Raw genomic sequence first — 25,619 nt, 5'->3', positions numbered from 1 at the left:
CATTCACTCACAAGGGTTTGTGGCATGAAATACACTGATCTTGGGTGGATGCCGACTGCTATTCATGGTTCTTTCGACACCAAGCTTGCTGTCCAAGTTTTTTCTCTACTTCTTTTGCTATTTCTTGTGGCTATTGATGAGTGAGCGGCTGGTGTTTTTTTTGTTCATTGCGGCTGTATTTTATCTAGCCACGACTCCATTCTTGATTTTCACAGGTTCCATTTTGCTGTTGAATCTTGATGTGAGCCTCCTTTATGGTCGGATCTGTTGATGTCATGAGAGTTATTGGGGTTTTTTTCATTCTATGTCTCTATTGTTTCATCATTTCGTGGCTCCTCCTGTATCTGAGTCTTGGATGCCATTACTACATCTTTCCTTGTTGTTATTAGCACAAGTCATGGAGAGTCAAATAAATGCCGACTGGTCTGGTTTTCATTTTTCCATTATTCTCTATATCTCCATTTTCCTGCATACTAAGAGATCATTCTTTGGCCGCCATTAAGGATATTTTCTTGGGTTGATATCAATTTCGCTCCTTTTTGCTGTGACTGCTATATGCTTCTTTATTTGCTGATGGACATTATTATGTTTTTGTCTGCACTATTTTTGGGTAAATACCGTGAGTTTCCCTTATTTCAGATTTGGGGTTTTTGCTATGAGAAAGATATGATAGTAAGCTGCTATGAAATTCAAGCTGTGAATACCTAGCTATATATGGGGTTTTATTAGTTCATTTCCCTACTGGTTTATGACATGATTTTTTGGTACCGTACTTTCCTTCTTTTCGTGATTATTGCTGTTGAAACTTATGACTTCCCTATATCTGCTGTTGATTTTGTGATTTCATGCCATTGTTGTTTTAGCTTGTAGCTTTGCTTTGACTATATTTAGTCTTCTGACTGGTGAAAATCTGTTCATTCTTTTGAATCTGTTTTTTTTTTTTTTTTTTGCTTGAATAGACCATAGTTGGAAAACTCGCCGAGTTTCAAAAACTCGCCGAGTTTCCTAGCTCGGCGAGTTTTTCACCAGTTAACTCGCCGATTCAAAAACTCGGCGGACTGGTAAAAACTCGCCAAATACTCGGCGAGTAATCGCGAAAAACTCTGCGAGTTTTTTAAAAAAACTCGCGATTTTCTGGTGAGATTTTCACCCGCGGCCTGTGACGGATTAAAGCAGCAGTGAATGTGTTTTTTTCTCATTTTTTCTTGTATTTGGATTGTTTATAGCCTTGAGGAGTAAAGAGAAGAAGGTTTGGAGGCATTCTTGGTTGATTGCAAGTGATTCAAGGCGGATTTGAGTGGATTGTAGAGGATTCTAACTGATTTTAGAAGACAAATTTCTTTCCAGGTATGTTCATCTTATCATAGTTTGAAAACTTTTTATAGTTTTATAACAAATGTTCTTTTGTTTTTGTTGTTGTTAACTTGTTTGTAAACGTTTTAAAATCATTTAAAATCATTTTGAATCATTTTGATTTGAAACCCTAGCTTCTAAGTTCTAACTTTGTTTATTCATTTTTCTATATATTTATGTGTAGGGCAGCGGTCAACCATTAAAAAAATGACAAACCTGCAAGAAGAGTAGCCACAAACACCATGCCCATCTGGATATATAGGCACTCGGCCTAAAAATGCAAGAGATAAGGCATGGCGGTATGCCTATGAAGCTCCAAATCCAAATGATATTGGGAAGGTGATATGCATTCCCTATGAGAGAATTATTTGTGGAGGCATAAACCGCCTCAAATACCACCTTGCAAGCATAAAGAAACATGACTCAAATCCTTGTCTCAAGGTAACTTATGAAGAAAAAAGATTCATCCATGCCCTACTTGCAGCTACTGAAGAGAAAAAATTGAATAGGGAGAGGGCAAAATTAGCTATGAGGGCAGCCATAGCTGAATCAGAAGGAGCCCCTTTTGATATGCAAGAGGAAGAAGAAGCACTTGAGAACATACCAGGATCTCTTCGTGGCCCATGGATCCGCAAACAAAATTTCTCATTTACCGGTTCCACTTCTTCTACATCTCCTACTTCTTCATCATCACCATCTGGATCCCCATCAGGGATAGGTGGTTATTTTGTGCCTAGGAACACACCTGGAGCACAGCCATCATTAGAGGGCACTGCATGGTTTAAGGAGGTGCATGAGCAAACTGATATTGCAGCAACTGATTTTTGGTTTTTCAACAATATCTCAATGAATGCCGCTGATAGTCCCTATTGAGTCAATATGGTGAATGCAATGACAATATCAGGCAAAGGGTACAAGCCGCCTAATCGCAAGGATATGAGTGGAAGGTTAGTATTTTACTATTTAGTAATTGTAAATAATTGTGATTCACATTAGTTCATTGTTATATTTTAAATCTTAATTGTTATAACTTATTTCCTAATTTTTTACTAACACTTACACTTTATTTAATATTACACCTAAATTTTGTTGGTTGCTTGACAAAGCGGTTGGTAGGGCAACATTGTTGATAAAAGACCAAAAGAAAGAGTGGAAGAAGTATGGCTGCACCATTTTATCTGATGGGTGGACAGATGGAAGAAGTAGAACCATTATTAACTTCTTGATTGTTTGCAAAGATGATGTGGTGTTTTGGAAATCTGTCGATGCCTCCAACAAAGTGAAAAATGCAGCCACATTGGCTTTAATGTTGGAGAATGTTGTCATGGAGGTGGGAATAGAGAATGTGGTGCAAATAATCACAGATAATGCAGCAGCATATGTGGCAGCAGGTAGATTTAATTTTTTATATTTGAATCAATATGAATCATGAATGTAATGCTATGGAATCTGGATAATGGTATTATTCAATTTAGATTTGATGGAATTTGTAAATACTAAATATGGAAAGTTTGTTATTGATTATTGATTTTTTGCTAATCTTTTAGGTAGAATCCTCCAAGAGAGGCATCCCACACTTTTTTGGTCACCTTGTGCAGCACACGTCCTTGACCTTCTTTTGGAGGACATAGGAAAATTTGATTGGGTGAGTCCAATTGTGGAAGATGCTAGGCGAGTCACGAAATATATCTATAATCACCCATGGGTTCTCAGTTTGATGAGAAAAGCCACTAAAGGCAAAGATTTGATGAGACCTGCTATGACAAGATTTGCAACGGTCTTCTTGACGTTGCAAAGTATTCTTGACCACATATTGGCTTTGAAGCAAATGTTTGTGTGTGTTGATTGGGTTGCTTCACCTTACGCAAAGAAGCCCGAAGAAGAGGCTGTGGCACGAATAGTGTTTGATGATAGCTTTTTTGCAAAGGCTAAGGAGATTGTGGAGGTAACTTCATTATATTTTTAGTGTATTCAAGTTTCATTATCAATTCATTACTTACTATGTTATTAACTAATTTGTATTTTTCAAATTTCAAATGTAGATGTCTCTGCCCCTGGTTCTAGTCTTGCGCACATGTGATGGGCAGCAATCCCCAATGGGAGGTCTTTATGAGGCCATGGATAGGGCGAAAGAGGCTGTTAGAAGTTACTATCACGGGGATAGTCTCAAATTTGACCCCATTTGAGAAATAATTGATAGGAGGTGGAACAATATGCTCCACCAACCTATTCATGCAGCAGGCTACTTCCTCAATCCCAAATTCAGGTACTATGATAATTGATTGTCCTTGAAGTTGGGATTTTAATAAGTCTTTATTTTACTTTACTTTTTAAGGTTGTGTAGTAAGACTTGATATCATTTTCTATTTGTTTTAGGGCTGATGATTCCTACTCAGATCCTAATGGAGAGGTCATAGAAGGTCTCTCTAAATGCATTGAGAGAATGATATCAAGTGAAGAGGAGAGAGACCTTATTGTGACCGAACAACAAATCTATGTGGAATCAAGGGGTCCTTTGTTCTCTTCTATGCTAGCAAAAAGAGCAAGATCTACTCAAGCACCAGGTAAAGCGTCAAACTTTAAAATTTTTGCTAATTGATAAGTTGTGCTTCTGATTTTTTTTTTATTGCTTTATAACTTTTTTAATTTTGTTTTGCAGATGCTTGGTGGGCAAGTTGGGGTGGCAATACCCCCAATTTAAGGAAATTTGCTCTCAAAGTCCTATCCCAACCTTGTAGCTCATCCCATTGAGAGCGCAATTGGATCTTATTTGAGTCCATCCATACAAAGAAAAGAAATAGATTGACTCAAAAATGGCTTAATGACCTTGTTTATGTGCACTATAATCTTAAGTTGCGCATAAAAAAGGCACAGCTCTTAGAACTACCTGGTCCGCTTGATCTAGATGAGATAAATCCTTATTCTGATTGGACAGCACAGGAGCCAAGTCCATTGTTTACACCAGATGAGATCGCTGATTTGGAGAGGTAGGCCATGGAGGGGGAGGCTAACGCTGATTTTCAGTTCACTATGGATGACATTGAGGATGAGGATGAGGATGATGATGATTCAGGCGAGGATCAAGCATTACCATTAGGAGGAGATGCATCCTCTTCTAGGACGCCGAGCCAGTCAGTAGGGACGTCGAGCGAGGGGGCACAGCCACAGAGTTCACAGTCACGCAGCTCACGCCCTATCCCAGTGCAGGGCACTTCTTCTAAGACTAGACCCCCTCGCTTTCCTGCTAGTGCAAGTGGAAAGAGGAAGATGTGATTGACATTGTCAAATTGTATTGATGTATTTAGACTTTTAGTATTTACTTCTAGTTTGACAGATTGAAACTATTTAGTAATTTACTATTTTGCTTCCTACCATGAGCATTCTGCATGAGAATGCAATTTTGTACGCATTATACATTTATATATATCTAAACTTCGTTTCTTTCTTTTGTACTGTCTTTAATTAACTTATTAGATGCATCTTCTCATTAAATTTTGCAAAATAAATGTATTTTTAATTAAATTTCAGCGGTTGTTTAGCTTCCCAAGTTTTTCCCGAGTTTTTTTTTTAAATCGCCGAGTTTGTCCCGATTAAACTTTTGGGGGGCTTGGCGAGTTTTTGCATTTGGCGAGTTTTCCAACTATGGAATAGACTAGTGGAATCAGAATAAAAATTTAATAAACAGCAACCTTGACTGGAGAAATCAGATTTAGATTAAAAAACCATTCTCTTCCTGAAGCAATTTTCCAATTTGCTGACATGAACTCTGGCTTCTATGCTTCTTTTGAGAAATTTGTTGTTCTTGATAGTTCATATCCAAGTGTAACTGCTATATCAATCCTAGAAAATCCATCTTCCAGGCTATGATGGTCTAGTCTTTTAATGTAAATCTGTAATACCAGGGTTTTTCTGTAATATAACATGCCTCTATCATTCCAGAATGTTGAAAAAAAAACATTCACAGCATGGCTTTTCATTGTTTTCAGCAGACACTGCCAATAAAATGTTTGAATCTTCATTCTTTATTTGTTGTTCTCTACTTCCAGTTGCAACTTGAGTATCTTTTTTCTTTTACTGTACTTACTAATTTGTTATTCTGGAAAATACATATAATATGGAACGTTCCTCTTTCGTAACAGCAAAGTATCATATTCATAGAAGCTTACATACTTCCTGTAGATGTAATTACTGTTATGACTTTCTCCATTTAATCATTAAACCGTTCAATAGCAGCAACCAAGTCTTGCAAATTTGTCATTACATATTTTGTCTGAACTTGATAATTGATTATTGTTTTTCTTTTTATCTCGTGCCATGTTCTGCTGATGTATATGTTGTGATTATTTAAAATGCTTGCTTATTTTGAACTTGGATTTAATACCTGGAAGTTATATCTTCTTGTCTCTGTCTTATGCTTGCTGAAAGACACCTTTATTACCTACCTGTATACTTGTAAAGATCCAATTACTTCAGCTTGTAGACTAAGAATTCCATATGCCCTGCATGATTTGACTGGAATGTTTCATACCTGCAACATATATATGTCTCTTTGACAATCTTCTCGTGTCTTCAACATTCTGCTATGGTTCAACTAGAAGGTCCCATACTTGTAATTTACGTATGCCCCATCCACAGTCTCCCCATGTCATTAGTCTTCGCCCCTACATGATTTGACCAGAAGGTTTCACACTTGTAATTTATGCGTGTCCCTTCAATAGCCTCCTCAGTCCTTCAATCTTGGTCTCTACATGACTCAGTCGACAGGCTTCATGCGTGTAATTTATGCAATATCCTTCATACCTGTATCTACACATAAAACAAAATGTTACTTTCACAAAATATCCAAAAAGTCATCCACCCTTGCTGCTGCTGGATCTGATTGACCTTTTTGCATCTTTTGTTCTACTAAACTTAAAAACTCTGTCTGACTCTTTGAATGTCTAGATCTAACTTATGGAATGAATTGAACATTCCCCCTCTTTTTGTCTCTTGCTATCAACTCAAATTCTCCTCCTCATTTTCGAATTCAAACTGACCTACCTCATTTAATGCCTCTGACTTTTGCAAATGTTGTGTCTTCTGACAGGTAGGTGGACGCAAGGCTTCAGGGACAACCAATAAGATTTAATATTCCAACAATTTGGTGGAAAGTTGGTATGGCAAATATGTTGCAGATCTAAAACCAAGTCATGTAGAATAATGTAAGAAAAATGCCTTGAGTCCTCTAATACCATCTGAATATTCACCATTTTGGACCCTCCGAAAGGTTCCACCATATGGAACTTTATGATGTCCTATAGAGATGTGATTACCACGTAACATGGGAAATTCATGATGGTCCAGTTCTAGAAAGACTCTTTGAATGGCCACTTTCCCCCCAATCAGATCAACTCACTAGCAAATATGGTCATGGATTTTAAAGATCATTGGGGCTACTAGTTGACTGATTATGTCAGTGCAGTGAAGATTGTTTCAGATTAGGCCTTATGGAAAGATCCTACAGACCTACCATTTCCAGACCAATAAAAGATAGGTTTCCTCATTCTCCTATCTGATCGAAAAGTATTTATAACAAGCCAACAAGATTGAATGATTTGGTCTCCTTCCAAAAAATGGAAAATACTCAATTAAGGATGGGTAAAATGCAATGAGGTTCATGACAAATCACAAAGAAAAGTATAGAGCTTTCTCCTTCTTGAATAAATCAGTCCTACCAAAGGATGGTTGTTTTTCTTTGCTTGCCTTCAAACAAATCTTTTTAACAAGTGACAAGCTTGAAAAATTAATTATTGTCTAGGTCTTCCACTATGTTTTATGTCAAGTAGAATTTGAATCAGTTGATAAGTTGTTTCTCAAGTTTGAATTTGTAAAACAATTTTGGCTCTTACTCATGAATAAGCTTCATTTGTCAATGCCTGTACCCAATACGATATGGGTTTTATTGCAAGGCCAGTCTATCCCTAGTCCACATTCATTTTTTGCATGTATTTGGAAGTGTGTTCTAGATACTGTGTTATGGGCAATTTGGTGGGAAAGAAACAAGCACATCTTTAGGAAAACTAATTCACCTTTGCGCACAATCCTAGATGGTATCAAATCATCTATCATGATAATGGTCCTTGCTCATGGTAACAAAGAAAACCAATATTTCGTCATGGGTATTATGATAACAAGCAACTGGAAGAGCTTTCCATCAAGGTATGGCAGGTAACTTTTAGACAAATCACTAGCCAGATGGATAACTCCAATTGTGGGCTTTGTACAATTAAATTTTGATGGATCGTCACAAGGTAACCCAAGAGACTCAAGAATTGGAGTTTGCATAAGAGATCATATGAAAATTATGAAAGAATTCATAACCAAGGAAATTGCTCCAAGTACAAACAATGTTGCTGAAGTAATGATTGTTTTATGGATTGGTATTAATAAAGAACGTGAAGTATGAAAAAGTACACATAATCAACTCCCACAGAAAAAGAGTATCGATCAATTGGAAAATTCCCTATATATTAGAGTGAGCTTGGCCTTAATAGATATATTCTCAAAATGTTTCCCATCTCATACTCTTAGACAAGGGAAAAAAATTGCAGATATCTTAGCAAATATGGGTTGTGGACTCCTTTACAGTTATTCATAAATTGGAGAATTTCCCTATTCTCCATCAACTGGTTCTGATGCAAGAGCATCTTGTGGTGGTTGGTAGTCTTGTATGTTGGTGATGTAGGAGCATCAAGCTAGGATTTTGTGGACCCTTTGTTTCACGTTGTTATGGTTATGTTCGAGGCATATTGGTGGACCTTGTCCTATGTGCACATAATGATTGGATGGTTTGCATTGGAGTTAGACCTCTTTTGGTGGTTGCTAGTAACATGTTCTTTATTTTTAGGGCGGACATTGGAGATTGCTTCCACGAGCTTCCATCCATGGGAGTTGGCTTGTGCGATCTTAGATGTGGATCGTTGGATGGTGTGTGGGCCCATGACTAAGGCTACATAATCTTATTTTATCTTATGAGTTAATTATGATTGTAAACTTGGAGCATGTCCTAAGTATTATTGAATCCGCCAAGTCAACTTGTGACTCGAGTGTTTATCTAATGTCGATTGCTAGGCCAACTTGTGGCTTTGTTAGTAGAAGTACAGGGTCTTGTGATGTCTAGAGCGATTTCAAGTAGTTGGGGATGATTCATTAAAGTGGGAAGTACTAGGAGCATCTTGAGGGATGATAACTAGGAGATGGATCTTCACATACGAGGATTGAGTTGTATTCTTCTTTGTATTGATCGTAACCCAGAAGGGCTTGCAATCAAGCATGTTGGATGTTAATTTATTTATTCTACTATGAGTATAAGTGATGCAATTGATTTGAATCTCTAAGTTATTGTTATATTTCTATTGTGTGATTGTTTGTTGGGGGCTAGGTCATCTCCTTTGTGGACACAATTACCTTGCACTATGTCAAGTTGAGTATGAAAGTGTTTAGGGAATGAAATCATCATTTATTCAGCCATTTGATATAATTTGTGCATGTCAAAAATGTAATGCATAAGAAATCTTTCAATACATGTCAACAATATGTATTACATAGGAATAATGTTAGAACATGTTACATTTAAAGCTCCAAGTACATATACAATGTGAGCAATTTAAACCTATCAATAATAATGGCAGGATTATCCTATCAGCACGCACAAACTTGGTACTCATAGCATGATAATCTCATAACCCTATACTCCAATCTCTAAATTTGAACACATTTGATGCCACCAAGATTAGATTCCATTTTTAATGCTATCATTTTATAATATTAACGTTGTTGTTTGATGAATGATTACACCCATCTTTTGGTGTTCGTAGTCATACAACCTCAAGCTTATATCTAGTTGGATTTTCTTTTTGGTGTGCTTCACATTCCACACTTACACTAAGTTTCTCTGTGTTATTTTCAATTCTTGTCAAGGGGAACTAGATATGGAGTATGACCCTAGTAATTGCAAAGTTTGTTTGCCAATCAAAGCTTGGGAGAGACTATTTGAAAACCACATCACTGATGATGAGCTAAGACAAAGATTCAAGGTGGGCTATACACATTGCTTGTGCAACATCAAGAGGATTATTGGTGATGAAATTCTAAAATTTGGAGAAAACAAGTCTATATTTCCCTCTCAGCTCATGTCAATTTTCTTCTCCAACATTATGGACCTACTCCAAGTGCAAGCTAAACTAGAGAATGTTGCTTCCAAAACTATGAAAGAGACTTGTATGAGGAACAGTAGGCTAATGATTTGTATTCAAAAAAATAACCTCTAGAATGGGCATGCATCACTGGGAAGAATTTCCTTGCGACATTACTTGCAGGAATAATGTGAGTTTGTTACCATCATGTATAGCATTAAGGTGTCACTCAAGTTCGAATTTGTTCTTCCTTTCCACCAAGCTGTATTTTGTGTTGCAAGGAAAATTTGCACTAGAACTTGCAACAAAATTTATTTGTGATTTTGTTGGATAACCTATTAGTATAGTTTGGCATATTCCCATCCTTCAATCTTGTTGAACGGCTACAAACTGGCTTCTGCAAGTTTGGGGACACAAGGGAGGTTCTATTTTGGTCAAAGTTTTGTGCATTTCAGGCAATGAAGTTTGCATGTACACGATTTGAATGTGAAAAAATGGTATCGCTACGAATCTATCCCTCTTTGTCGCAAAAGTTGCACATCTAGCAATGGCAGAGTACATGCAATTTAATCTCCAATTGCACATGTGGACACTGTAGCTTCAAATGCTACTTCAGGTAATTTTCATGACTATGTAAATCGGCACTTTGCTTATATATGTACATTAATGTATTATTTTGTTAAATATATTGGCAAATATGTCAATTGACTACTCAAATTATATTTAATGTTCTATAATCCTTTTTGCATGGCAGCCTTTTAGGTGTTTTGTTTATGGACTATGAGCTAAACTTGATTGTAAGCCCATCCTATAAGAGCATCTCTTACGCTCATTCTATAAGCATTAGTTTCAATAGTATATTACTCGAATCAAGATATTTCCTTAGCTTTTTTTTTGTATCTGGTAATGATTGGAGTCTTTTTAGTTTTTCCTCCATTAGCTTTTGAACCAGTTATATATTACTAATATAATATTAGTGGCTCGCTACTTTTGCCAAAAAAATAATTATAATATTATAATATATGATATGATATAAAGGGGAGAGAGAGGGGATGTGAAGGAGAGAGGGTGAGTGAGAGAGACCTTAAATGTTTCATAAGACCTCTATGACACATACGACCCATTAACGTGTCTTAAGTGTCCCCAAGGGATCCTTGGTTACATTAATGGGTCCTACAACCATTTATGGCCCCTCTAGATTCATTAATGCATTTGAGGACTTGTTAGGACACATACGACCCAATAATGTGTCCTCAGTGGTCCTAAAATATATTAATGGGTCATATGAGGTTCTAAGACCCGTTGATGTATCCTAGGACCACATATGACCCTTATGACACATATGAGAGTTCAAAGGGGTTGTAGGATGCATTAATGGGTCTTAGGACCATTTATGACTCATTAATGTATTATGGGAGCCTTTAGGACACATATGACTCATTAATGTATCCTAAGGGGTCATATGATACACTAAAGGCTGTAGGAAATTTATGGCCAAGTAGGACACATTTATGAACCCTTGGACCCCTTAGAAACTCTTAGGACGCATACAACACATTTAAGAGGTCATACAATGTCCTACAATGTATTAAAGGGTCCTAAGGGATCATGTGTAGTTCTAGGAATGATTAGGACCACTTAGGACACCTATAACCCCTTATGACTAATATGTCTTAGTAACCCCTTAGAACAACTACAACCCATTAATATGTCTTAATGGATCCTAAGGGGTCCTAAGATACATCAATGGGTCCTAAGCTATCCTAAGTGGTTGTAGGGTACATCAATGAGTCCTAGGGCCACGTATGACCCATTAGTGTGTCTTAAGACCACTTATAACCCCTTAGTATCCATCAATGTATTCTATGACACCTTAGACCCCTTATGAAAAATACACTCATTAATATGTCATAATAGGTCCTAAGGTGTTGTATGATACATTAATGGGTCCTAGGACCATTTATCACCCCTCAACATACAATAATGTATCCTAGGATTCTTGTGATATACTAATGCATGCGAAGAGGTCCTAAGGGGTTATAAGGCTTCTTATGGGGTCCTAGGATACATTAATGTATCTTGAGACCCCTTCAGACCACTAATGACCCCTTACAACCCATTTGAACCCCTTACTATATATTAATGTATCCTAGGAGTCCTAGGATACATTAACGTATATGATCAAGGGTCTTAATGGGTCTTAGGTTACATTAATATATCCTAAGACACCTTATAAGTCCTTAGTATTATGCTTATTATACATTAATATATCATAGGAGTCATAGGTTACATTAATGTATGTTGAGAGATCATAAGCATTCTTAAAGGATCTTAGGTTACAATAATGTATACTAAGACCCCTTAGGACACCTTACAACCCCTTAAGATCCTATATTGTACATTAGTGTATCCTAAGAGTCCATGGCTACATAAATGTATATTGAGGGGTCCTATAGGATCCTATGTATCCTTAGATCCCTTAAGACCACTTACAACCTCTTAGGGCCCCTTAGCATACATAATGTATCCTACAACTCCTACGATACATTAATGTATGATAAGTAGTCACAATGGTTCATAAGGGGTCATAAGTGCTCTTAAGAAAATCTTGGTTACATTAATGTATCCTAAGACCACTTATGACCCTTTGACATACATTAATGTGTACTAGGACTCCTAAGATAAATCAATGTATGGTAAGGGGTTCTAAGGGGTCTTAATGAGTTATAAGAGGTCCTAGGTTAGATTAATGTATCCAAAAAGAACATAAGATCACTTGTGACCCCTTATCATATATTAATGTATCTCAAGAGCACTAAGATAAATTGATGTATTTTGAGGGGTCATAATGGGTCATAAGTTGTATTAAGGGTCCCAAGTTACACTACTACATTATAGGACCCTTTTAGATCCCTTATGAACCCTTACATTAACTGGGATTCGTCCTCCACCATAGAAGCCTTATCTTGCCAATCTTGAGAAACCAAAGCTTGAGACCCAAAGATAGAAACGGGACAGGAATCAACCACAACAAAACCAACAATAGAGTTTTAGATAGAACCAGCAATGGGGCTCTTCGTTGAAGGATTGAAATCATCATTTTGTTGGATAGAGTCATTAACAATAGTTACAACATCATGCTTGGCAATGCTAGCAAAAGCATTATCTTAGCACAATCGATGCCTGCCTCCACCAACAAAGGGTAAACAACAGGCCTAATTTCACCATCTAAAGCGAAGAATCTAGTAGGGTCACTACCACTAGCCCACAAAGAAGAATCTAATGACACATTAACCAACACAAAATTAGCTAGAGCAGTAGCAATGGAACAACCAAGAGCTTTACCAATATTCACAATATGAACAATTCTAGTAGAAGAGAAACTTGCAGATCCATCTCTGAAAGACACAATACTCCCAGAGTCACCAAGCATAAATCTAGTACAAACAACACCAGCAGCAACAGGGATCACTCCAACATGAGATTCTTATGCAACGGTTTGGGAATATCTCTTCTTAACATCAATGTAATGTTCAGAAATGGCATCCTTCCACCAAGAAGAAAACCTTTTTGGTTTTATCCCTCTAATCTGCATTGGGCTGCCAAATGACCCGTTTTAAAGAACATCCTACATTTGAAGGGGAGCCCTTCATAGTCCAATGTTTGAATCCAAAAACCCTTAGAGCGCTCAAACTTTATCTTTTTCTAGAAACCACTTCAAGATGTCCATCTCTATCAAGATTTGTGCATAAGTTGAGTGCATAATCTCTGATGACTCATCATCCACCATCAAGAAATATTGAAGAGCCTTTCCCACCTCTTCCAATAGAGGGTCAAGCCATAGATGAAGAGGAAGATAAGGAAACCTCACCCATACCAGAAACTTGTTAGAGGTTTCTAAGGAGGGAGGGAAATCAAGGTACCACAATTTTACCATTAGTGCAAAATGATCTTCCCAGTGAAGGAACCAATAAAAAAATCAATTTTCTATCATTGACATTATCAAAATTAGCAATAAATATCCTTGGCCATACATTCCCAATTAGAAGAGATTCACCTATGCAAATCAGGAAGACTCAACCACAAAACCCTTAAAACGACACCAAAGTCAAACAAATCAAAGGAGGCAATCTCATTGTCTTTCACCACAACCTCATGCAAAGATATCTAGATAGGGTATAAAACACAAAAAGGTCCCTTTACTTTCAAGCTAGAGCCACCATAATCTCAGTCCCACGAAAAAGAGGGGTTCAAGACCTAGTCGAGAGCTTAGTAGTAGAAGGCAAGGACCCTGTTGATAGCAAAGCTCCAGCGAGAAAAACCTTAGAAAAAGCCCAACCAACAATTGATAAGGATCTAGAAGTTGTGAACAACAACTGGGATCTAGCAAATGACAAAACCCCAATCAAAGCTCCATTAGATGAAAATACTCTAGCAAAAAGTCATGACAACTTAAGATGGCAAAGCATTGACGGATGGAAGAACCTCATCTACATATGGGAAAACCCCAATTAAAGCTAGCAACATTCTAACAAACAACAAGGCTCCAGTTGACGAAAAAACCCTAGCTGAAGCTCCAACGGACAACAAAACCCCATTTGTAGACAACAAAATCCCAACAGAAGCAAACAATGTCCCAACAGATGGCAAAGCTCAAACAAATGACAAAACCCTAGCCAATGCTCCAATAGACATCCTTAAAAAATTTAAACACATCATCAAAAGTTGACATTTTTACTATGCTTATTTTTTCTTGTATGCTTCAACACATTGACATAATGGAATACCCTCTCCTTGTTGGCTTTAGAATGACCTTTATTTTATTAAGATTTGATATAATTATATTGTATACACCTTGATAATTTTTCTCATTGCTTTACATTTTTTTTCATTTTCTTCAACAACTAAAGTTCATAATCCATGGTGATATATTGTCTCTTTAGCTTGTCTACCATCCTATCCCATCTCATTACCTTTTACTTGCCTCTTCTATTTCTATCCAATTGAACCTTTCTCCACCATATATCAACATGACCTTTCAAATCAAACTTAACATCATGAACCTCTTAGAGTCTTCCACCTTATACTCAAAATACTCATCCAAATCATTAGTCAAATCAATAAAATCCTTTGGACCATTGGTCAAACCACTCGACTCATAGTCTTGATATGAAACTTCCACCTTTGGTCTCATTCTAATCTTGGAGACAGCCCTTATAAATTTATCCTCCATAGGATCCTACATAGACTCTTGCTCTTCTTCAAGCTACCCTTCCTCATTAATTTCATCATCACTTTGTTTTGGCCTCTATGCTCTGTTCCTCTAAGTAACTCCACTTGCATTGCTTGTAGTTGTCTCTATACAACTATAAATTCCTCTTTTAGAACAAGATTTCTCTACTATCATTCTCCCAGTACACATTACTTGTGGAGGCATCTTGATCACAAGCTCACAACCATTACAAATACTAATGCAAACTATCTCACTTCACCACTATGTTTGCACACTCAAGAACTCATGCTTTGGTACTACTTGACAAAGGACTACTCCACCCAATATAAACAACACAACATCAAGAAAAATACAAGAGAAAATGCTTTATTATTCTTCTCCAATGCAATAAAGGGAAAAAAAATACCAAAACCTTCAAATAATCCCGAGAAGTTTCTTAAAAGGCTGCCTAAAGAGGCAACTTTTGATATCTCACTATGGATTCCTAGAAATGTGTCTCATCCTTCCCTTTTGACATGACTCTTTACCTTCCTTATCTGCACACCAAGAAGGGTATATTTTATACCATGACTAATATTGAAATGTGTTCCTTCCTTGAAATCGCAATCATCTTTACACATAGGCTAGAAATAGTAAATAATTTGATCCGAGATGTCATTTTCATCACATTTCTAGGTGCATGCAAATATATAGGTGCTTGCATTTTGTTTTTCATCTAAGTTGCCGGTTCGTGGTTCGGTTCCGGGTTCGGGTTCGAAAACCAGTTCGCTGGTTCGACGAAATTTTGGAAAGGGGTTTGGGTTCGTTTGGGTTCGTTAGTACAAAAACATGTAAAAATTATAAAAATATATGTATATATATACATTTTTATGAAGCATGAGTTAAAATTAGAATGTAGCATAGTACCATAAACACATTTAAAACTTTAAAACAGCATAAACAATAACATATCAATGTATCATGGTGAGCATACCATCATATAGTAACATAATTCAATCAACTTCAACATCAAAGATGAAAGATTCAAAACATTTAAAATATCAAGTTCAAGTGTCATTGTTTCACGTTCAATGTTTAACAGTAACTAATGGAATGAAAATCTATTAAAATTCTGAATTTCTAGTTCTAAGTTCTTCATTCTTCATCTTCATCTTCTTCATATTCATCTTCTTCTTCTTCATCTTCTTCTTCATCTCCTCCTTCGCCTACGCTATTACTTGCACCAAGGCCAATGGGATCAGCAGCAGAATCAACAATGGTATTGGCATCAAAGTTATCAAAATCATCAATTGTAAGCGCAGCAGTGGAAGCATCCAAGTCCGCAATCTCTGCATCTACATCCCACTTCTTTGTCTCTCCTTCTTTGTATTCTTGACTCTTGTGTGAAAGAAGGCGCAAGTTGTTATGCACAAATACCAGGTTCTCGGCTTTTTTTGATTGCAACCTATTGCGCTTCACCGAGTGGATGAAAGAATAGGTGCTCAAATTTCTTTCTGATGCAGAAGAACTAGCAACCTATAAAGACAACATAGGGTAGGCAATTAAAAAGGAATTAATTCAATCTTATTAAAAAATTCTTTTGAAGATAAAGTGAGCTAATTTTTAAAAAATAAAACTTACTTGTGATATAACTTTGATTGCAAGGGGCTGCAATGTTCGGAATTTTTGGCCATAGAGGTACCACCAACCATGAGCATGCTTCTTGAACCAATGACGAAGAGCATCATTACTTAGACCTGTAGCATTGACAAATGCTATGAACTCATCCATGATTACATCTCTTATATCATCATTAGGAAATATTCTTCTAAATGCTGCTTGGTACCCATCAGACACTTCCATATCTCTGTATGGTGGCAACCTTCCTGGTAGATCACAATATTGTGAGCTATAGTATTTGGGGGTCAAGGCATAGGCAAGCAAATGTAATGAAGTGGTCATTTTGTTCCATCTTTCATCAATAATTTTTTGCACTTGTTTGAAAAAGGTCTCTTGCGGATCTTGCTCCTGCTCATTTATAACTTGCCTGATCTTCTCAATCATTGAGTCTATGCCATCATAGATCTCTCCAAGGCAAGGCCTATCCATGTCAGTGTACCTAAGCATGCTCATAATGGGCTCGGTGATCTTAAGGAGATATTCCACACGTTCCCACCATGAGTCAGCCAATAGCCTATCCTTTATTTTGTTTGCCCTTTCAGTGTTCTTTTGCTTCCATACACCCCAATTGTTGCTGATTACCATACCTTGAAGTGCATCTTTCACTTGCACAAGTCGTCTTAAGACGATTATATGTGATGCAAAATGGGTCTCAGCAACCTGTGACATAAATTAGAGCAAAAAACAACTATTAGATACATATTTTAGAAAACTAAGAAAAGTATACACATTGGCAATTGCACAAGTAAAATATGAAAAATCAGAAATTGTCAAATATTAAAAATTAAATTACTAATTTGAGTTCAAGTTCATTTATCTTCAATAGCTCCAATTTTGAGTAGTTCCTGAAAAGAGATTGAGTCATGTGGTGGTTTGTGACAAACATTTGTATGTCTTCAGCCTCTTCATACACTGTTTTGATCCACTCAATTCGGTTCCCAATCTTTTGTAGCATAAGATTGAGTGAATGGACTGCACAAGTTGTCCAAAAGATATGTGGATATCGTGATTCAACCAACAAACCTGCTGCTCTACAATTCTTTACGTTGTTCGTTATGACTTGGACAACGTTTCTTGCACCCACTTGTTCAATGGCCTCAATTAAGATATCAGCAATAAATGGCCCATCTTTTACTTTGCCCTCACAATCCACCGCTTTCAGAAACATTGCCCCTTTAGGGGACACCGCAAGGACATTGATCAAGGGACGGTTCCTAGAATCCTTCCAGCCATCTGAAACAATTGTCACCCCTATCTCAACCCATGAGTCCCTTATGGGCTTCAATTGATTTTCAACCCGTTGGACCTCATCATCCAACAAGGTGGTGCGCACTTTCTCATAACCGGGGCCACAATACCCTTTTGGAGCTTCATTGGCACCCCTCAACATGTCCTTCCAAAACGGAGAGCGGACAACATTAAAAGACAACCCATTTGCATAGAGGCATCTTCCCACCTTAATGTTAGCAATATCTCGAGCCTTGTTTTGAAAAGAAGTTTCTATTGGCCCCTTTCTTTTGTGTACAATGGGGACAGATTCAGTGTCAGTGTCCATTGTAGTATTGAAGAAGGGATGGTCTTGTAAAATAACATCTGAGGGGGGCTGCATTCCCTTAGCTTTTTTACTTTTATTGCTACTACTACCGAGTTCTATTGCCCTATGTCCTTCTCTCTCTTCTGCTGCCTCATGCTCTTCAATATATTTTAACACGGTGTGATTTGGTATAGGGACACCATTTTTGCCAGGGCATTTCTTGACTCCTCTTCCAGTATAACCACATAGATGGCCTACCACATGATAATAAGAACTATTTCTTTCTACATCACATCCTCGACATCTCCAACGGAATGCACCACCTCCTGGAATGGGTTTTATAATGTCTACATACTTCCATAGAGAAGAATCAGAGTTGGTTTCCATTCTTTGTTCAGTGTTGCCTATTGATGAAGAGGTAGATGACATTACTTTCGAACCTTTCCCTATGGCAATAAATTACTAATTAGATATATGTTCATAATCTATATGCAAGAAAATGACGAATTTTGAAATAATGGAAAAGATTCAAGAACTTAGAACATATGAAGATTGAAAGAGAAATGAAAAAAAAATGGAAAAACTAGAACAAAACAATAGTAAATGGAATAAGATCTTACCTCTTGGTCCTTTTCCAGCCATTGCAAGTTTGCAAATGTGTATAAATGATGCACAAACACTTCAAGAACACCAACAAGTCAATCTTCAAACTCCTCCTTGCACAATCGGATGCTTGCTCAAAAACTTATGTGCTCTCCTTCAAGGCAAAACAACCTATTTAGAAACAACAAATGACTATGAGAGAGCAAAAAATCAATTCATAACACCTTTTTAGGGTACGTGGACCCTAAAAATTATTTAAAAATGCAAATAAATAACTTTAATTTCGCGTCCGTGGGCGGGTTCTTGGCTAGGTTCGAACCTGGTTCGATTTTCCCAGCCTGGTCCACCCGAGTTCGAACCAGGATTCGAAAATCGAACCCTGGGCGAACCGTGGTCGAACCGGACCCGAATTTCGAACTGGTTCGAACCAGTTCGAGGTCCGGAGGAGGGGGAGGGGTACCCGTGTAACTTAGTTTTTCGTTCAACCTTGATTAAAAATTAAATAAAAATTTTGTACGTGATGTAAGATTTTCCTAACACACATAAATGTTCTACATTACATTATCATTTTAAAATAGTATAATACCCTATGAGGGGTGATTTTATTATAGGAAGAGGGTAATAAATAGTAATGATCATTTCTTGGACAAATATAATAAATTTGTTTCTACCACTCTTTCCTTGTTCAACTTTAATTACTGACTTACTAATCTATGAGATAGTCATTAACAATGGTTCATAGTTACCGTAGATAATTACATATATTTTTATTTTATTTTACTATTCTAGCTTTCTTATTTATCTTTTCTATTAGTGATACTAAATGAATATGTTACTTAATTAGGAATTCACTTCTCATTTGGCTTTAATTGCCACAAGTACTACAACATCTTTAGAGGTTTGTAGGTTTAGCTACAATTTTTTCTTTAATCTATGTTGTACATGTTAATGTTAGGCCTAATAGGACCATGTTTATCCTTAATTTAATTAGCATTCAAACTAATAAATAAATAATAAAAGGTTAAAATGATTAGAGGGAGAAACAAGAATGTCTTAAAAATATTACAAGATTTCATATGTTATAATTACATAATTATATATATATATATGAACCAAATGTAATTTACATACAATTGTACACATTTTTTTGATAATAGAAGAGCCCACCTCTACTTTTTGGCGAAGCTGTATTTTAGTTTCATCTCTTTCGTCCAATATTTCAGATGCATTTGCACATTTAAGCAAATCATTGCATCTTGTACAACAAAAGTTATTATCCATTGCAGTGAAAACATCAAACCTACATGCCAATGTAACAAAATATATAGCTTAACTAGATAGGACAAGGTGCATACATAAATGAAAACATCATATAGTACAAGGTAAAGGAAAAATGCAATCACCTTCCTTCACATTTTGAACAAACGTAAGATTCTTGTATGTCTCTTTTGCTACCATGATTGAAGGACAACTTTTTGTTAATGTGATCGAGCCTATATCTTAACACATCATAAACCTACACAAAAACTTATTATTAGTTAAAAAGTGAACTAGTAGCAAACAAAAATACTAACATGCAATTGATATAATTAGTAAATAAATAATATAAAGCTTATTATATCCAAAAACAATATATTTAGTCATTAGAAAAATCATCAATAAAAAATTAAAAATTAAAAAGCGATAAAACTAATGAATTTTCTCATTCATCCTCCATGGAAAATGTGCAACTCAAATATATAAATAATGAGAAGTAAATAACTAGTGTACCTAAGCATTTTTATTGAGTATGTACTTGTTATGAATATGAACTCTTTGTATGACTGGTTGGTCATAACTTGGAATTATATGCCAATCCATAATACGTAGTAATCGTTTGGCATTGTTAGGCTAGAAAACACTTGATATATGGATGACATATAAGGCAATTATTAACATAATTAAATTTCTTATATAATTTAGGAATTTATCTCTAATTTACATTTGTTAATCTCTTGGAAGGTTGGATCCAATAATCTTCTTGACAGCAAAAATAGATATTTGTAAAGCATTTATTTGATGTAATCTTTCTACTCTCATCCATTGTTTCCCTTTTTTCGTATAATCCAACTAAATTTTTATATTTTTCATCTAGTTAATTATATTATTATATTCTTTTTCTTTTTATTATTATCAGAAATTCTAATTCGTCCTCATTTCATGTTATGAGTCTGATTATTCCCATTTTCAACTCTATTTCATTTTTATACACATCACATTATTCATCAAACGTTTTACTATAATTCATTTTCTTCATTTTTTATTTCTTTTCATATTTGAAATCATCTGAAATTTTACCCATTTCTCTTCCCCTTAAAGTAATTACTAATTTATATCAATTTTCTTTCCAAAAGGGGAATGTATCCTCCAATGTATCATGCCCACATTTTAACATGGACATAAGACATGTATACAACCATTGTCTTTAAAAATGTAATATTATCTAATTTTTTGAAACATAATTAACATACTTTTGAAATTAATTCATTGATGCTATTAAAATACTAACATTTATTTAATCAACTATAGACTTCACTCAGGAAAAAAAAATTCCTTCATGATAGCTCCCACTCCTCCATCCATTTCAAATTCTCATTCTCCTCCTTGCATTGCATCTTTAGTTGCTCCATCCAGGTCACTTGTGCAGGTTGTCGACATTGGGAGTGAGTCCCCTATGGCTTGGGAAGCTATCAGGGTTGCTTACGTGGTGCAAATTTCTATTGATCCTAAAGTTGATACAGGTCTTAGCGCAGATCCATTGGTTGCAAGAATAGCTTCTTTTGACGTGATACCTTTGTCGGTGGTTGTGAGAGCTTCTTCCTCGGTGGCTAGCATTCTGTCAAAGTGTGCTACGCCGACCTTTGGCAGTTCTACTTCTACATTGATGTTCCCTAGGAAAGCTCCTATAGCACTTAGGGGTTCTTATGTTGATCGTCTGACCAGTGTTGGGGGCATCATTATCCACCAAAACACGAGCACAGGTGGAGTGAAAAATATCACAAGACTCCACATCTACCATTAGAAATTATCCAAGCATCTCACCCACTTCGTCTAGAATCAAATCCACCCAAACATGAAGCCGAAGGTAGGGGAGTCTAATCCAAATTGGCATCTTGTAGAAAGTATCCAAGCATCTTGTAGAAAATATCTAATTTGGATTAAACTCCCCTACCTTCAGCTTCATCTTTGTGTGAATTTAATTCTAGAGGAAGTGGGTCAGATGCTTGGATATTTTCTAATGGTAATGCAGAGTCTTGTGATATTTTTCACTCCAACTATACTCGTATTCTAGTGGATAATGATGCATTAAGGAGTTTCCTATGGAAATTAAACTTAAGACTCCTAAGTGTATCTAGATCCAATCTTTGGACTATAAAGGGATTTTGTTCAAATGCAGAAGGTGCTATAGAACATGGCATGTGGTGACTAAATGTGATCTAGAGAAAGTAAAATCGAAGAAGTCCTCTTCATGGTAGACAGGTGCCTCTTCTTAGAGTTACACAGTGTTTAAGAATTCTTCCCAAGTGGTTAAGCAGGATTTTCTATGAGGTGCCTAGTTTCAAAGAAGGTTTTGTTGGTTTCAGTCCCATTGTTTTTGGGATGGTCTCTGATACTAATGGTGTTTCTATTGGTGTTGTCCCTTCTATGGATGGTCTAGCTGGGTTTTTTTCAAGGTTCTTGTTGGCTCTAATGGTTCAAGTGATGTTTTTTATAAAGCTCTTGTTGAATGTATTGATTTTTTGTTGTTTCTAATATGGTTCTTGCTGGAGTTTTTGAAAAGGCTCTTGTTGGTCCTATTGGCATTGTCCCCAAGGTTGACGTTGTCTTTCAAGTTATGTTTGGCTTTAGTCTTCATCTTAGTAGTTTTGCACAATGTATTGTCCTCCTGACACACACATTGGGATTTATGTAATGGATTTGTTAGCCTAGCAGGATGAAGTTCCTAAGGTGGAAGAAGGATGGATCACGGTTAAAGGAAAACTCTAATAGAAATCTTCACTCTCTTTTGATATGAATCTTTGATCTCATAAGAAGGGTGCCAATAAAAAAATCTTAATGATAGATGTCGATTGGGATATTGGAGCCTTTCTTTAGATTGTATTTGCATGTAGATGTTTGTGTGCAATATTTTTTCTAGGTTCAAGGAGCTTATTGTTAAAATCCTCTGTTGTGTTAGGTTAAGGGAGCCTGTTGTTAGAATGCTCTTTCATGTCGTCCCTTTCCCTTGGTGTTTCTTGCTTTTCTTTAGATTCTTTAGGGATATCTGGATCTTTATTTGGTTGCTTGTTCTAGGTTGTAGTTTATTTGTTGTTCTTGGTTTGCTAGACTATATTTATACTATTCATGGCAGTATTTCATCTTTGTGGGGTTTTAGATCCATTGGTCCCCCCATAGTAAATAAATATTGAAAATCTAAAGAATTGTAATGATATATAATTAAATTAACCCAATCATTAATTTGAAATATTGTTAGAATCTTCCAAGATATAAGTGGCAACTTTGAAAAACATCATTTCCATCACTCTTACCATTCAAAGAGATAGAGCCTTACCTTATAACAAACAAGGTGTATTGTTACCAAATCTGACTACACCACCATCATTGGTCATGTGATGTGAGCACCCACTTTCAATGACCCAATCATTAAAGTGATCAAGATGTGAGACTAATGCCTTCTCACCTTTTCTGGTATCTACCTTGACAACAACAAATACTACCTCTTCCTCATCATTATCCTCTAATTCCTCATTTATCACTCATTCATCTACTAGAACATAGCCCTTCTTTTTATCTATATCTTTGGATCTTTTGATATTGTCCTTTTAATCACCATTAGGACATCTAGCTGCAATATGTCATATCTTGTTACATGAAAACATTTAAAAAGTAACTTGTCTTTGTACTCGTCGACACCTCCAGGCAATCTTTTTTCAAGCAGGGCTTCAAATTCCTCTTTCTCCTTTTCTTCATCATAAGACTAAATCAAGCTCTTTGTAGCCACTTGTCTCTTTACCTTCTTCTATGTAACTTATAGTATAATACTATTCTAACAATGAAAAATATACAATGACCATATAAGTGAATATAGTAAACTCAAAAGATAGAAAATAACAAATTAATTTCAAAAGTACTAACAACTATGCAACCAACTCATCATGTCGTCAACAAATATTTGATACAGCGGTTATCTAAAAACAACATCGTATAAATTCTAACCACAGTTAAAATTAAAATTTTATTTTCTCTAAAATTATAAAAAATATTATCAAATAAATATTTGAATCATCTTTACTCCATATCGTAATGCTATCAATAAAACAAGTAGAGAATCGAATATCATAACCAACCAAAAGCAAGACAAAACTAATCGAGTACAGATTCCAAATATTTAAATTTTCTACGATGTAAATCTTAAAGATCTAAAATAATCTTTGATATGGAATTTTTAAATAAAAGAGGAGACAATTTGAGATAGATATTATGTCTTTAATATATTATATGAAAAACTAAAGAATGGGAAAGAACCTACTAACCATTAGGGGTCCAATAATTGCAACGTTTTTTCCAAATAAGGTCTACAATTACTAATATTAAAGAAGTCCTAAAAATGATAACTCATATACCAATAGTCCATCACACATTGAATAATAGTTGGTTATTTTTTAGCTCTTTTGGTTGGTGATTGGCCAATTATTGCACTGCTATTGGGATATTTCATAAAAAGACCAAGATATCTTGCCACAAGTAGCATTTTTGAGTGAATAGTAGGAAGAACATAGTAGGCATTCGGTGGCACATTGAAAAGGTCATTTCTTGACCATTTAGTGTTCAACGGTCTCTACAGAGAGATCCGTGAATACTCAGAAGCAAAAGCATTAGTTTTAAATTGTTAACTGGCATAAGAGTTTGTATCAAAAAAATCATCAAAATCTAACTTATGATTTTAGGATCTATAGGGACATGAAGTTAGCTTGTGTGACTACTCGATCGTTTCCCCTAGTTTGATTTATTATGCTATGCATCAAACTTTCATAGTGTTCTCTTTCTAGCTTTATTGATAGTACATTTTATGTAATTTAAATAATTCTTAAAATAAAATAATATAAGTCAGATTTTGCTTATTTTAGTAAATTAGAGATTACTTTTTTATAATTTTTGTATTAATATAATTAATCTCAAGATTTACTAACACACATGCACACACGCGTTGCATACGCCCACGTGCACATGCACATGCACACACACTTTTTCTTTAAAATTAAATAGTTTAAATAAAAACAATTTTCACATAATATAATATTTTTCTCTTAATTTATCTTAAAATATTTTAAAAACTGTAATTTAATCATTAGTGCCCTTTCTCCTATAATAACCCCAAGAACCAATAATCACAATATCAAGACAAGTGGAAATGAAAACTATAAAGGACCCCCCTTGGTTGGTTGACTTATAACCTATACAGATATTATTAAAAGGAAAAGAAAATTTAAAAAGCATTTGTACTTTTAAATTAATAAGGATATGTTGTGTAGTCTATAATAGAGCTTTAAACTTAGAGGATCTTAGATCAAATCCCTTACCATATATGAAAAAAAATGATAAGGATGTGTTGTGTAGGTTATAATAGAGCTTTAAACTTAGAGGATCTTAGATCAAATCCCTTACCTTGTATGATTAAAATCTAGTTTGATAGGTTTCAATAAGTTTTTGTAGATTTTACGTGTTCGTTTAATTACGGGCAATGATTTTCCCTTCAAATCTCTTGATAAACAGATTTGTCACTATAATATAATCTTCAAAGCTAACTTTGTTTGGCATGGGAGCCATGACAATTATGCCAACATTTGAAGAGATTGTGATCAAAAAAAAATTGGCACAACCTTATTGGTAGCCATACAAATACCAAGTAAGACACCACTATTGATAACAATTACAAAAGGGGTATAAGCAAGAAAAAATGAATTGAATATGTAAAATGGTGAAAGAAAGGAAATGTATTCTTAGTGACTGTCAAGGACATTCT

At 35.6% G+C, this 25,619-nt stretch overlaps 1 protein-coding gene across 12 annotated transcripts in view; it reads right to left on the bottom strand.

Moving 5' to 3' along the window:
* The window catches only part of LOC149556350 (uncharacterized), a 184,571-nt gene that overhangs the window by 69,393 nt on the left and 89,559 nt on the right, over positions 1-25,619 (bottom strand). For 11 of the 12 annotated variants that reach the window (XM_089830625.1, XM_089830621.1, XM_089830622.1 and 8 more), the window contains 2 exons: positions 19,960-20,072; positions 19,724-19,856 (listed from right to left, as the gene is read on the bottom strand). The exons of the other annotated variant lie outside the window; for it this stretch is intronic. In XM_089830625.1, coding sequence (XP_089686751.1) covers positions 19,724-19,856; positions 19,960-20,072 — 246 coding nt within the window. The remainder of the gene's footprint in view (positions 1-19,723; positions 19,857-19,959; positions 20,073-25,619) is intronic. 12 annotated transcript variants of the gene reach the window in all.

This window comes from Cupressus sempervirens, chromosome 5, assembly GCF_028749045.1.
Source record: "Cupressus sempervirens isolate cs-2001-9-10 chromosome 5, ASM2874904v1, whole genome shotgun sequence".
Classification (NCBI taxonomy): Eukaryota; Viridiplantae; Streptophyta; class Pinopsida; order Cupressales; family Cupressaceae; genus Cupressus; species Cupressus sempervirens.
The sequence above is the reverse complement of the archived record's forward strand: the minus strand, read 5'-3'. Positions and strand labels throughout refer to the sequence as shown.